The sequence below is a fragment of the Merops nubicus genome, unplaced genomic scaffold (genome assembly GCF_000691845.1).
Source record: "Merops nubicus isolate BGI_N331 unplaced genomic scaffold, ASM69184v1 scaffold40341, whole genome shotgun sequence".
In the NCBI taxonomy this organism is placed as follows: Eukaryota; Metazoa; Chordata; class Aves; order Coraciiformes; family Meropidae; genus Merops; species Merops nubicus.
This window is the reverse complement of record NW_008586918.1, coordinates 1,667-15,868: the sequence shown is the minus strand read 5'-3', so window position 1 is coordinate 15,868 and position 14,202 is coordinate 1,667. Positions and strand designations below refer to the sequence as shown.

Below are 14,202 nucleotides of genomic sequence, written 5' to 3'. Positions count from 1 at the left end.
TGTTTTAGAGTGAAGACACTTGTCATGCATGTTTGTTCATGCTTAAATAACTACTGGTTAATTAGCTTATTTCGTTTCTAATGTTTGATGTGTTACATCTACTGTGGAATGGGATTTAGTCCTTTTGTATGCCATGGAGTAGTGGTTTGCCAGGACTTTGGTTCTGTGTGTGTAGAGTGTGAGCAGCTCAAAAAGCTGTTTGGAGCAAGTTACTCCCCTGACCCTGGCTGGGAAGAGCCAGCCTGGAATCAGTCCAGCGCTCCCCGAGCTGCTGCTTTGTGCACTGAGCACTCAAAGCCAGCTCTGGGGCACTGGGCATGGATTTGAAGTTTCAGGGATCATAACGGATCTCTCCTAGCTGTGATAATAAAGGTTATTTTCTTTTGAATATTTTGGTTTGCTCTATATCCCTTTAAATGTGCTTCATGGGATTATTTTTGTTTCCTGCTTTAAGGAAATAGGATAATCCTCTTACCCTTTTTTTAAAAGAACACCCCAACTGTCTGTGATGTTGCATAAATCTAGCAGCAGTGGAATTTGGGGATTAATCCATAGATCTAGACTCCACAGTCCGTTTTAGTGTCGGGAGGATTGTTGGGCATCAGTTCAGAATCCAAGGTTAAACTGCTGTGCTCTTGCTGCTGTAGGTGCAGTGGGCGGGGATGTGAACGTTCAGCTTCTGATGTGTGACTGTCATGTGATTTGTGTTTCGTGTGCATTTGGAAATCTCGTTTTCCCTTTGGGTTTGCGTTTTATCATCATGATAAATTTAGGCAAGAGATTACTGCAAGTATTAAATAATTCTCTACCAGTCAGATGTAGAAAGATTTGATCTAAGAGGACCATAGGGTTATTTTATAAAAAAAATGACAGTGCAGCACTTGTACCAGGAAAACTGATCTTTTTTGGTTTTCATTGTATAGTGCCTTTGCTCATAGTTGGCATTTTTACCTTCATAATACACAGTTTACCTCTGGGAATTTGCTTGCACCCAGTGAGAATCTGTGTGCTGGCAGAGGGCACCAGAGCTGCTGTATCAGCAACATTTTTCCTAACTTATGTGGACACACAGGCATGTGCTCAGTTTTGAAAGTGCTGGGGAAGTTTTACATTTCACTGTGGATGACTTCTGAATTTAGTTAAATTCTCTAAAGATGCAATTACTGAATTCAACAGCAATTGTAGTGGGGGAAATAAAATGTGGAACTTTGAGGTATTTCTTTTTAGGTCTTATGAAATACTTCAGGAAACAGTTGCTACACTAGGGCTTGTACATGATTTTAAATTAAAAAAATGTCTAAATACTTGCTTTAGTGATACCTGAATCACTAACTGATCAAAAATGGTTTGACTGGTGACTGACTCGTGCAGAAAGATTGCTTGTTCAGGAGTGATACAGCTATAAAGAGATACAACTTAACATATACTGTTGACTGAGGTTGAAGACAGAGATAAAGCTCTGTCTTCTCAAGCTACTGGTCCCAACAAGGCAACTTTGGCTTAGATGGATATTCTTCTGGGTTTGCATCAATTTAAGCTTGTCATGCAGGAATTTGTTAGTTTCAGTTGAATTAATTGGCCTGTTCAGTCACTGTATCTGTGTGTAAAAGAGTTACAAAAGAATTCTTCTGCATCACTGTTCTCCTGCAGACAGGTCCTAAGATGTACGCTATTTCTGTGCGCCACAGAGTTATCACTAGGCTGTTAACAAAGGCACTGATTTGCCTTTGAGATATAAAAATATTTTTAAATGTGCTTTTTAAGTACTTGGACTTCATCATGTCTGTAATGATGTTAACAACAAGGTGTTTTTGTATCTTCATGGCGTATTGAAAAAAAAAAAGGGAGGTTTTAATACCTGTGAGACACTTCTCCAGGTGCAAAATTTTTTCTCATTTGTGTGGGTGGCCACCACTAAAACCTCAAGCTCCTTTAACACTAAAGAAACCCACGCTGACCTCTGAGCGTTTTGAAAAATAAATACGAGCATCTTGCTTAATGCTGTTATTAACTTACCACTCTGCTTGCTTTTCAGGAGCTTGAAGAAATCCGCAAGTGTGGAATGAAAAACTTCCGTAATATCCAGGTTGATGAAGCTAATTTATTGACCTGGCAAGGGCTTATTGTTCCTGTGAGTATAGATTACTCCTTATTCTAATGAGCTTTAAGGCAAAATGAGGATCATTTGTATCTCATGAATCCACAGTTTAGTAGTGCTGCTGAGGATCGTTAGGTAATTTTGCACCCTGACAAGGATCTTTTACTATTACAAAACGGGACTCTCAGAGCTGTGGGTTTGTGCAGAAGGTGGTGGTTTATAAATACAACGGGAGTTTGCATGGATTGTACTGCACCATCTGAAACATACTCTGGCAGTGAAGTGTGCTCCTGGGTTTAATTTGTCTCTCTTGTGATTCTTGTGGGATCTTGGGCCAATAGTGTGACCCTCCTGTCCTATTTTATTTGAATGTCTTCTGTGTTTTGCTTTGTCAAAGTCTGGTAAAATTAGTAGGTATTTCTCATAACTAGTCTGGAGAAGAATCTGTATGTAATTGAGAGGTGTTCTGGACTTCTCTGATTAAATACCTGCCTGGATGCTTTGGAACTGTGAGTCTGGTCCAACACCAGGCTGCTGCTGGAGAGGGCTGTGGGCTCGGTGGCATTTGGGAGAGGTGTTGGAAGGGGGAAGCACATGAAGTTTGTAGTTTATTAAGTTAGGCTTAAAGTTAAAGATCTGCATCAACACTGGGGGGGGGAAGTGGGGTAGGAAATATTTATTTTACTCCTTAACAGATTTTTTTTTTTTTTAATTAAAACAACTAGATGTATTTTTAGGATAAAATTGAGTATTGGGAAAAGGTTGATACAAGGAAAAGGTTTGGATTTTCAGAAGTTGGCTCTTTAAAAGAAAGTATCTTTATTTAGGTATAAATTAATGCCCCCCAAAAAACACAACTCACTTTGATTCTTCTGAAGTCCTGAAGTCTTTCAATAGATAGAATAGAAGCAGGCAACCACTGTACTAGTCAAATAGAGATGGCTTTGTTACTAAGGGAAGAGCAGGAAATCTAGCGTGTTGAATTCCTTGGTTGAAAGTCACTTGGATTTTCACCTCCTTTATTTTCCACTGCCATGGCCCTTTGTTACACAAGCTGCTTTTAAGTCTGCTGCAACAGAGGTTGTGCCACTAGGGCATCAGTTCTGCTTTTCCTTGGGTGCTACTGAGAAGGTCCCCAGCCAGTGTAAATCAGCCTTTTTATTACAAGAGCTTGAAACATTCTTCAGCAGGGTCTGGGCTGCATTAGTTGGAGGCCACTCCTGAATTCAGATCCCAGGCCTTTGCACTTCGAACACTGCAGAATGCATTTAGTTTACGGTTTACTTATATTCCTGCAAGCAATTCCTTTGAGTGGTTGAAACTACTCTTGCAAATAAAGCAAGCAGGGTTTGACATGAAAATTTGACAGATCTGAGAAACAATGCTCTCTAATGAGCCGCTCTGATATTTGCGGGCCGTGTGTAGCAGTTTGCTGCTTTGATAATGCTTTGAAGCGCTCTTAAGGTCGGTAAATGACTAAAAGCAAAACACCAAAATGCCTGTTTATTCCTGTTAAAATTAGCAATAGGTGGTGTACAGTATCTGTTTTGAACGGTTTCTGCTCACTAGAGGATGAGCTTAGTGTTTGTTTTGCAAAGGTTTACGGCATGTCAAGTGTTCAAACGTGGATGCAGTGAGCCCTGCTTCACCCCTGCCTGCCGGGGTCTCGTGTGCCCTGCACAAGGGGCCTCACATGCACCACTGGGGTACTCAAGAGGGACTTTTGCCATGAAATTATCCTCCCTGTAGTTACTAATGTTGTGTGTGTTCAAAGTCTAGTATAGTTTATTATTTTGAGGATGTGCTATAGAAAAGGCTTTAGTCCTAGCATAGGATTTTTTAGCTATTGCAGTGTTGGAGTTGATGTGTTAAAAATATAGTATACAAACTGGTTGCAAGTTTAAATTTTTTTGCTAAGATTTTGCTTTGGAAGTTTACATGCTGCTTCCGTTTTAGAAAATGTTCTTGCTTAGGGTTTAAATGCATATTACTTATACTTTAGAAGGACTAACCAGTTACTCATTATTAAGCTCTGTAACTAGACATTATTTTGGTCAGCTTCTTACTGAAAAAGTGAAAGATGCAAAGGTTAATATTTTTAACATTGTTCATACATAATTATTGCCAAAGATAGGACATTAAAAGTTTTTGGTTATGTAGGATGTTTTGGTTTTTGGAACAACTGTTAAGTTTTTAAGGGCGTTTGCTCAGTTGAGAAGCAGACTGAAGATAGCTTGTCAACTGCTTTTCCTGCTCTAAATTGTAGAGTACGGTAGTTATGTACTAGGTGTTGTAACCTGACAAACAGGGCACCTTTTCAACATCAGAATGGGGCTGTCTACCCCAGGCTTCTCATTCTTGAGGAGGTACTGTTGGTGCACCATGAATTTCACCTCATTTAATCAGAACTGCTTGCTATGCACAGTGGTCAACGTGAGCCAGGTTTGTTGCCTGTGTTTCAGTATTTATAATGCTGCTTCTTGCCCTCATCAGTGTCAAAATAAATTTAACAAAGAAATGGAAGTTAATTGATTGGATACTCTCTGCTTTGTCTATTTAAAACATGAACAATCCTTTACCTAAAATTTTGGCTGAATTTATTGGTGAGCTATAGTGAAGTACTGTTTTGACTGAAAGTCAAGCAGAAAATGGACCTTTTAAAGCCAGGTCAGTTCCCATATCATTCTCACGTATTATAGCACGTGAAGGAGGCAAGAACAAGTGAGCTGTGGGGGGACAGGGCACTAACTGCTGAGGTTGTCACCACCACCAAAAGTTATATTGTTAAGCTTTCAAAACTTTTAGGATTGATTGGATTTAAAAAAAAAAAAAAAAGTTTTCAAGGCCACTATTTATCTTTTCCCTTGAATACAGAAGTTGGGATATGTGTCTTAGAAATGCACAACCAGACTTCTCCATTTGGCTAAAATTGAAATCAAATGTTTTCTGTTCAATAACATTTGCATAGAACGCTCCCCACCCCCAATACAGGTAAAGCTTTTTTAACTTCTGGAGTGGGTTTGATTGTGGGGAATGGTCTAGTCACTAATGAAGAGTGTGTGTCATTATACTTTACACCAACTGGAAACTCTCATCCTTCGATTCTTGTTCCCAGAGCATTTGGAAAGGCTTCATGCCGTAGCTGCTGTTTTCAGTGCAGAATGATATTTTCACAAGCTTTAAATGTAGCAATGGTTTATTTCTTTTCTGCTGTTCTTCTGCAGTTAGTATCAAGAGTCTTAACAGGTTTCCTAAATGAGATTCTGGGCACCGTGTTCTCTGTTCCAGCATGAAGAACTACTTTGCTTACTTCACGGTTCTTTCATCATGCTCCTTCAAATAAGAGTGGGTGCTAAAACTGCATACAAATTCAGAATGTTCTCATCAGCAGACACAGTGAATATCTATCTTTAGTACCAACAAATGCTTAGCAGATTTTTGTGTAGTCAGCACAGGAACGTTCTGGGAAGGTATAGGGGAATCTGACAGATCGGATGGCTTTGCTGTTTGTACCACCATGTTGTGAGGCACAGAAAGTAACTGGGTTTAGAGAAACCAATTTTCCTTGTCAGGCTTCCTGTTTGCAGCTCAGGAAAGGTTTACGATGTTTTTTGAAATACAGAGTTGGGGATAAAACTACTTATTAGGTAGGGTCTTGGGTTTGCAGTAAATGGGATTGGATGCTTTCTTACCAGGAGAAATGTCAGCCTGCTTCAGAACAATGGTAATCTGCTTTATCAGGATGAGTGCAAAGGTAGAGGTTGTGTTGCCTCTCTCTTAACACGTCGGTTTTGGTGTTTCCTGACAGGCAGATGTGGCAATGTGTGTTGGTATAAAGTGCCTTTAAAAGAAGTCATTTGGTAGATGGATGGCTGGAGCAGGCTATTTCTGAACTGTCTCTTTGAATATGACAGGTTCTTGACATTCTGCCTTCTTGTTGCAGGACAATCCTCCATATGATAAAGGAGCCTTCAGAATCGAAATCAACTTCCCAGCAGAATATCCATTCAAACCTCCGAAGATTACATTTAAAACAAAGATCTATCACCCTAACATCGATGAAAAGGGGCAGGTTTGTCTGCCAGTAATTAGTGCTGAAAACTGGAAGCCAGCAACCAAAACTGACCAAGGTAGGACTCCGTGTGGAGAAAGAACTGGGCGTTGAGAAACTTTGCATTGTGGTCAGTTTCAAAGCTAAGGCGTTTCAGCTTGTCTGCTGGCCCTGGTGTGTTTGTTGTCGTAAGGTTTGTGTCATGAGTCACGTGCTGTGATCACAGTGTGTAATTCTTCTGGAATCTCATTTTGTTCCTGGAATGTAAGGTAATGACAGTGACGTGTGGCACTTCCACCTCCAGGAAACCACAGACGTCTTCATGACTTGAAGAGCTTATTAAGGCACTGTCCTTGGCATACTTGAAAATTCTGGTGGTGATTTGTGGGGGAGGTTATTTTGTTTTTCTTTGTAAACGGTGGCTTTATAATCCAGAGGTGTTTGGTACCTTCCTGGATGTTTGAAAGGAAGGGTCTAAAACCTGAAGGCTTTGTGTATTTATAATCTCTGCCATGTGTTTCAGCAACTTGAACATATGGTTTGAAGTATCTAGGGAGTCATAAACAAAGCCTGAAATCATAACACAAATTAATTCATAGTCCTTAAAAGATGACTACTGTGAGGCTTACTGTGTAGAGTGTCTTTGGATAAGAACTTATATATTTTAAGGAAAAAAAGTTTCATCAGGTTCCGTGGCAGACTGAGACTGTGATCTGAGTAGTTGTTTTTTTTTCTGTTGCTTCCATTAGTTGCTGGGGTGAGAATTTCAAGTTTTCTGGCAGGTAATGATTAGTTTGATATTAAGCATTTATTATTGTACATATAGAAACAGCAAACAACCTTGCAAAAACAGTGTTTTTTTTAATAATATTAATTGAAATGAGTAGAAATTTAGCCCAATGCAGGAGCTTCAGTGACACTGAAGTGTCTTGTTCTGCAGGAGAAAGTTATTTCCTTCCTCCAGACTCCTCTTTAAGGCTGTTCTCACTTGAACTGTGTTCCTGATAGTAAGCAATGTAATACTACTACTTTTTTCCTGTGTATTTCTGGATGCTAATGAAACTACTTAGAGTTTGCATGATCTTGCCCTGAAGACAAAATAGGAAAACCCCTGTAGTTGTTTCAGAACAGATCAAACAGTTAAATGTTGGGGAAAGCAGAAGTGGCAGAAAAAGAGCCTGTTAAAGTCAAATAGGTCAGTGAAGATCTCATGATTTGTTGTTGATTTATCCCAGATGATAAAGGACAAAGATCCTTAGGAGAGGTGAAATGGAAACAATGTGAAGGTTTCCATTTCAGTTGTTTTAATTTTAGGAGCCTTTGTTAGTCAAGTAGAGGAATGACTTGTCTCTACTAGCTTCAGATGCAGGTTGGCATTACCTTGAACTATTGAAGCTATTGTTTCTGTGCAGGAAATAGTCAATGTCTCCCTGAGAAGCAGACATTCTGTTTTTAATTGAGATAATTAATAAAAATTATGCTAAAATTGGAACTTGGAACAAACTCTGGGTACCAAAATATTGCAACTCTCCCAATTTCTGCTGTTTTGTGGTTTTGTTTAACTCTTCAAGAAGTTGTTTCACTGTCAGCCTTTGTTACTGTCATTGTACGAACCCGCAATGATGTTATTGCAGCCCCGCCTAAATGTCTATTCCTTTTTCTCCAGAACCCTTCTGCACTGAAAAACTTTATTTTTTTTATTCCAAGTTTGCTGCTTGGGCCATTATCAAGGAAATAATGCACCATTATTTGTACAGTATCAAAAAGAGTGGTTTTGATCAGGTGTCAAGAAAGTGGAGATATTACGTTTATCATAAATCATTAACTCACCTTTCATGTACTAAATATGCATCTTACTGCTGTACTTTTTATTAATTCATGCTTAATATTAAACCAGTCCATTGTGATAGTACAGTTTTAAAATGCTGTGGATATGGAGGCAACTCCTGTTATGACAATCCTAATTTTTTTGTGGCTTGTGTGTTAAATAACTTTAATAACACAGTGATGCTTTGTCTGCAGTGTTCTAGCATGTTTCACCGAGTGAAAAGGGATTGTCATGTGCAGCCCTGATGCTAGCTTCATAAATAACCATTAATGTGATGATGGCTGTTATGAGTCCAGGACTGGCGAGTTCCTGTGAAGTAAGCTAATAGCAACTCTGCATTCCTTAGACGGTTGGTTCAGTTTAAACTCTTTGTGGTAGGAACTATTCCTGCTCAGCAGTATAGAGACAATCCTGTGTCTCTGGATTTTGAGTGGCTGTTTTGGGGTGTGTTCTCCAGTTCTGTCGCGTATGAGCGTGAGAAGATTGATGCTCTGCAAGAAGCCACTCTGGTGTTGTAGCACCTACAGGAGTGATAAGTGCTGTCAGAACTCGCCTTCCAGCCTAGGGCGAGGCGGCGGACGGCTCGGTGGCGGTGTCAGGGCGCGGGCTGGAGCCCTGTGGGGCTGGCGGCGGCTCAGGTGGCACCGCTCTGCCACTCAGGGACTCGGCAGTTTGAGTACTCTTGCTTGCAGGACTCTTGGGATGCTGCTTCCCATTCCTCTGGGTAGCTCAGATTTACCTCAGATGGAACATTGTTAATACTGACATACAGGCAACTGCTTTTCCTGTGTACCCGCTTTCCAGTTGCCCATGCACTGGAAGGTGTCTGTGGCTGAGAACTCCTGACTGTTGTGACCGATCCAGCTCTGAATGGTTGTGAGACTGTATTGAGGGAAGTGTAGCAATAAAAGTCGTCGTAGTGTGCGAGGTTCACGGCGAAAATGTCAAGTACAGTTCAGTTATTTTAAGAATGACGCTTCCTTTGAATGTGACGGGAGAATGCCACTGAGAAGGCTGTAAACAGCATCGTGCAGCTCTTAGCCATTTGTTTGCCCAGTATGTCTCTGCTAGTGGATGTATTTGGCAGTTTAGAATAAAGGGAAGAATTGTCTGCTGTTCATATGGGAAGGAAGAATCACAGAAAAATAAAGCAGAAAAAATGTTTTCCAAAAGCAGCCCCAGTTACAACTGCATCATTGTGACAGGTGTTGGGGGAAAAATGTTTCATGGGGGAAATTCTGCCTTTACCCGACCCCTTGTGGATGAACTTTTCTGTGAAACTTAGTTTCTCTTTTAGCCATAGGAGAGTATTTCAGATAGGGTGCCAGTGACATGGGAAATAATTTGTAGTGCATTTTGGTCTCTGTCCAAGTTGATTTTGTTTACAAATACAATTTTCTGGTGTTCATTCATAGTCATTGAACTAAATCTTGGCATATTGCAATAGTTTATTCATGCTCTGGGGAATTTCAGTTATGTTTTGATTTTTAAAAATTAACCATCTGAGTCTCTGATGTTATTTATACTTCTTTTGACAGTAATCCAGTCCCTCATAGCACTGGTGAATGATCCACAGCCCGAGCATCCCCTTCGGGCTGACCTAGCTGAAGAATACTCTAAGGACCGTAAAAAATTCTGTAAGAACGCTGAAGAGTTTACAAAGAAATATGGTGAGAAGCGACCAGTGGACTAAAATCTGACACAGTTGATGTCAGCAACGTGTGATAGAAGATCGGAGCAGTGCATTTGAGACACCCCGTAAAGCAGGACTCTATGGAAAATTGACAAGTGCCACCTTTCGGTGTTAACTTGTGGCTGTTACTAACTTTCTACAGTTTTCTTAATCAAAAGTGGGCTAGGTAACCTGTAAAGAAAGGATTAAAAATTAAGATGTTCTAGTTCTGCTTTCTTTGTTTAAAAATCACTGCTTCAATATACTTTAAAGTATGCTGTTTTCTTTTTCTTGTCAGAATTTATCAAAAATATCTTAGACTTATATTCTGCCCTTAAATTGAAAAGGTTGTGGCTGTCACTTCTTATTTTTCCTTGCAGTTCCCACTATCTTGAGTTCATTTAATTCTTATGTGAATTTTATCCCCCTCCCAAAACTGATGTCTTAGAAAAAATAACCCAGTTCTGGCAGAAAATGATTGTTTGGCAGTTTTGTTTACTTTTCTTTTAAATGTTGCACTGTGCTTTGTGGGACTTGTTGCAAGTTCCCCTTAACTTCAGTTTGTAACATAATAAACAACAAGCAAACAAACCCCACAAAAACAATCAGCGTAATGTCCAGGTCTTATGTAAATCTGGCTGATGTTACTACAAAATGTTTATTAAACGGGGAAACCCAAGTTTTTGTGTGCGTCATTGAATTAAAATATGGCTTATGTCCTACTTTTGGAAAATTTTGGAAAAAAAAAAAATCTGTAGCAAAGAAGTAGTGGAATGTGATTAAAATCTTCTTTCACTTCTATTCTTAATACCTATGCAGAGTAGTTAGTGCACAGGACAACATTGCAACCATTGGAGTTCCAGAAATTGGGGACCAGGAGGTACCAAAGCGATGAACTGTTTTTTGAGTTAAGGATCAGCATTTTGGAAATGTTCATTTTTAAATCAAGCACTGCTAGTCATCTTAGAACATTTTTCCATCAGAATGCATAAGTAACATCTTGTGTTTCCTGGGATGCAATCGTGCCACTCCCCGGCCCGATCCCTGTGCAGTTCTTGCTGAAAGCAGTATGGGGATGAAGCAATAACCTGCAGTAGAGCGCGCTCCAGCTCTGCCCTGCTGCCCTGTTCCAGAGCATGCGCGTTAGATGATTTAATGAGCACTCCGAGCATCATTCTATCATCCCAACTCCATCGGGCAGAGCTGTTTTCCTCTTGCTCCAGGGCACACCTACGCATGCTGAAGGAAGCCCTTGCTGTTCAGAACTGAGCATCCTTTCTGTGTCTTTGCTGCTCCTCTCCTGACTGCCTGTGTTTTTTTTCCCCAATCAGAAGCGTGGTCATAGCTCCACAGTCAAACTGCCACACAGTCAAACTGCCGCCTCTCCCCGCCTGTCAGACTGGGGCGTGTGACTGAGCAGAGTGCTCTCCAGAGACCCGGAGGGATCTGGGAGCACTGTCATGGTGACATGCGGGGAGCTGGGTTAGGAAATCCCGCCTGCCCGCCTGGTTCTCTGTGCTCCTGAACTGGGTTCTAACGCAGCCTCCCTGAACTAGCGTCACGCGGTAGGTCTCCTCTGGTTTTAATGTCTCGTGTATCTGCTGCTCCCTCACCCACCCCTCTCATCTGGCTTTCGTTTCTGATTGAGTGTGAACAATGACAGCCCAGTACCGCACCTCTATTGAAAGTACGTTTTTTTTTTTTATCAGTTAGGGAGCTAAGAAATTTTATGTTTTAAGTGTTCTTAGACAGGTTCTTTGGCAGGTAAATAAAGTTAAACCACATTCACCTTATTTACGGAAACTTGCATTTCTTAAGTGTTTTCAGGCTTGTGAGAGCACTGTCTAGCTACCAAATTTTCACATCTTTGTGTCTTCATTTGCAGAAAGTTGGTACTGATTTTGTTTCATTCACGCTCACTTGGATTCATAATAAAATAATGCCAAATTATCTGTCAAACTGAAGTGTGTAACTTCTGCATCACATGAGTCACTGTACCTTCTGATCATGTCTGTTGGCATGGAAACTTGCCACTCTAAATTTTCTTTTTATTTAAAACAAAACTGTAGCACTCGCTAGTTCGCTGCCCTCGTTACCACTACGCAGTACACCTTCTGGTTGTAAGCCTCTCAGGTGAAAGACTGCCTTCACCCCTGTCGGTGTGACCTGGATGCCGTGGGAAGGGGACTGGAAGGGCTGTGTACCTGAAGGAGCTCCAGCCGAGCCATGCAGGCCTGCAGCAGCGCTATGCCAGCTATTCCATCTGCAAAGGTCTCATAGAAGACAGATGTTGCTATCAGTTCTCTTGGTGTGTTCTTAGTTCAATTTCTAGACTACGAGATGCGTAACCCAAGTGATGGCTTTTGTTTGTAGGTAGCCCTCTGAAAAAAAATCAAATACTGGACTGTGTGGTTGAAGTCTGAGGAGAAAACAAATCGAAGTACAAAGTCCTATGTTAACTCAGGAAATCATGCTCTTGTTCTCTCTGGTTCCCTAAGCCATGCTGAATTCTGAACGTGCAGTTTAACATCCAAAATAAAAACAACGTGCTGATGAAACTACACCCAGGAGTACTGGTACAGGCTTTCTGCAATTCCATTCTGCTACCCTAATAAAAATTGCTCTCAAAGGCTTTGTGGCATGGTTTTATTTTCAGAGAGATGTGGGGGTTAAGGCTTCTTAAGTATCCTGGTGCAATGACACTTGTAGGCAGTGCTCTGAATGTGTGTGTTATTTGAACTGTCTTTAGAGCTTTCACAGAACGGATGAGAAACTTCCTTCCTTACCTCTCTGTGCTTTATGCAATTGGAAGGTTCCCTGTTTAGGAGTCTTTAAGTAGTTCTTTATTCATTTCTCCATTGAAAACTCCCTTGTATTTAAAAGAAAATTTTGGGTTTAATGCTGTTCATTTCAAAATAAGGAATTTACAAAATACATGGGGTTTTGTTGGCAGGTCATACTGCTGCTGTGTTTTCAGAGCTCAGGAGCAGCAAATGCAGTCAGTGGGGGTGTGATGTCCCGGCGGTTGTGAGCAGCGCGCATTAATCCGTGCGAACATGGAGCAATTTAAATGTTAAAAGGTTTAAAAATACTCCTCAAAATCCGGTCACATGACACTAAAAGCTGAGATCTGGTACTCAGCAGCCGGTGTTGCTGTCGGGTCTGTCCGGGCAGGGGATAAAACACCGTCAGTCACTAGATGGCACTGGCGGGTCTGACTGCCCTGGGACCGCGGCTGCTCTGCTGTCTGGTCACCCCGCGGCTTTCTCCCGTCACCTCGCGTCGGGAGCTGGCCCGTCAGACACCGGCTGGAGATGGAGCCGTCCCGGCAGGAGAGCGCTGCTCTCCCCCAGCACGGGCACGGTGCGGTGGGGCTGCTTTTGTAAACAAACCTCTCAGATACCAGCCTAATTCTGTGACAATGATTTAGTTAAGAACCTGGAAAGATACCTCCTAAAGCATCCTTTATGTTCTTTTTCATAATTGTACTGAAAAAACCTTCCTTGGGTGCTTTTTGGTCAGTCCCAGTCCCCACCACAGGAACGTCACTGCAGCGAGCAGGCACGTGAGTGGGTTCAGCTTGCTCTCCAGCTGCAAAACCCAACGCCTCCTGAAGCAGCCCAGTAGAAAAAGGCCTGAGTTTATTTTTCAGTTCAGTGATCATATTGACACACTTAAAATTTAGAAAATGGTTAACCAAAAGTGGTTCTTAAATAGATCACTTTTGCACAGATAATTAGCATAAGGAATCTAAAATACTTTTTCCCCATGTGAAAGTTTTTGGTGAGTGACAGGGCCATGGCTAAGAGCACAGTTAGATGTATCAGTATCACAAGGGCTTGTGACAGTCCAAGTGCTTTGCTGACAGGAATAAAAATGGACAAACACAAGGACCTGCTCTACTCGAAGAATCGCTCCACATTGGTGCCTGGCAATCCCACATTTGAGAGGTGGTGAGCAATGCAGGAGCAGTTGCTGGTGAGCTCTCCTACACAGCAGTTACTGAAATAGCAGATGGGGCAACAGTTGCTGTTCTTGCAAAGTCATACGGAAAAAAAGAAAGAAAAGCCTCTCTGAAGGGCGTGTGGCTGATGTTACCTTCCTACAGTGGCTCCAAGCCAAGAGGCAATGTAAATGAGATGAGCCACAATTCTTGCTGGCTGAGGCTGCACGTGAAGTGTGGCTGCAGACGCCATTGTGCTAAACCCCTGATCCAGCTGCTCTGACCAGAGAAATGCTCTGAAGGTCACGTGTCCTGTGCCCCTCACCATCAACGAGCAGGTACAAGTGCAGAGGAAGGGACCACAGCCAAGCGCTTTAAAAAATCAAATCCTGTAAGGCTGCTGGGCCTCCTGTGGGCAACCTGCACCGAGCAGCACTTGCTCCTCAGCATGTTTCTTTTTTTTTGCAGCTAAGTCCAAAGAGGAATGATCAGAACCCTCAGGGAGCCAGCGTGCTCCTTGGTCTCACAGCAACACGTGTCGTGGTGCTGCTCACCATCACACAGGCAGGAGCTGAGCCCTGGGAGGAGGGCTGGGCCGTGGCTGCTGAAC

The 14,202-nt window shown here is 41.7% G+C and overlaps 1 protein-coding gene across 1 annotated transcript; it reads left to right on the top strand.

Moving 5' to 3' along the window:
• Positions 1 to 781: 781 nt before the first annotated feature.
• UBE2L3 (ubiquitin-conjugating enzyme E2L 3) lies at positions 782 to 10,328 on the top strand. Its single transcript, XM_008948781.1, has 4 exons — positions 782 to 790; positions 2,036 to 2,131; positions 6,042 to 6,228; positions 9,516 to 10,328. The coding sequence occupies exons 2-4, from the start codon at positions 2,063 to 2,065 to the stop codon at positions 9,668 to 9,670; spliced, it is 411 nt and encodes a 136-aa protein (XP_008947029.1). The 5' UTR covers positions 782 to 790; positions 2,036 to 2,062; the 3' UTR covers positions 9,671 to 10,328.
• The last annotated feature ends 3,874 nt before the right edge of the window (positions 10,329 to 14,202 follow it).

Coding starts and splice junctions, on each gene's coding strand:
- UBE2L3 (XM_008948781.1), top strand. CDS start 2,063: ATGAAAAACTTCCGTAATATCCAGGTTGATGAAGCTAATTTATTGACC. Junction 2,132..6,041: donor GGCAAGGGCTTATTGTTCCT/GTGAGTATAGAT, acceptor TTCTTGTTGCAG/GACAATCCTCCATATGATAA. Junction 6,229..9,515: donor AGCAACCAAAACTGACCAAG/GTAGGACTCCGT, acceptor TTCTTTTGACAG/TAATCCAGTCCCTCATAGCA.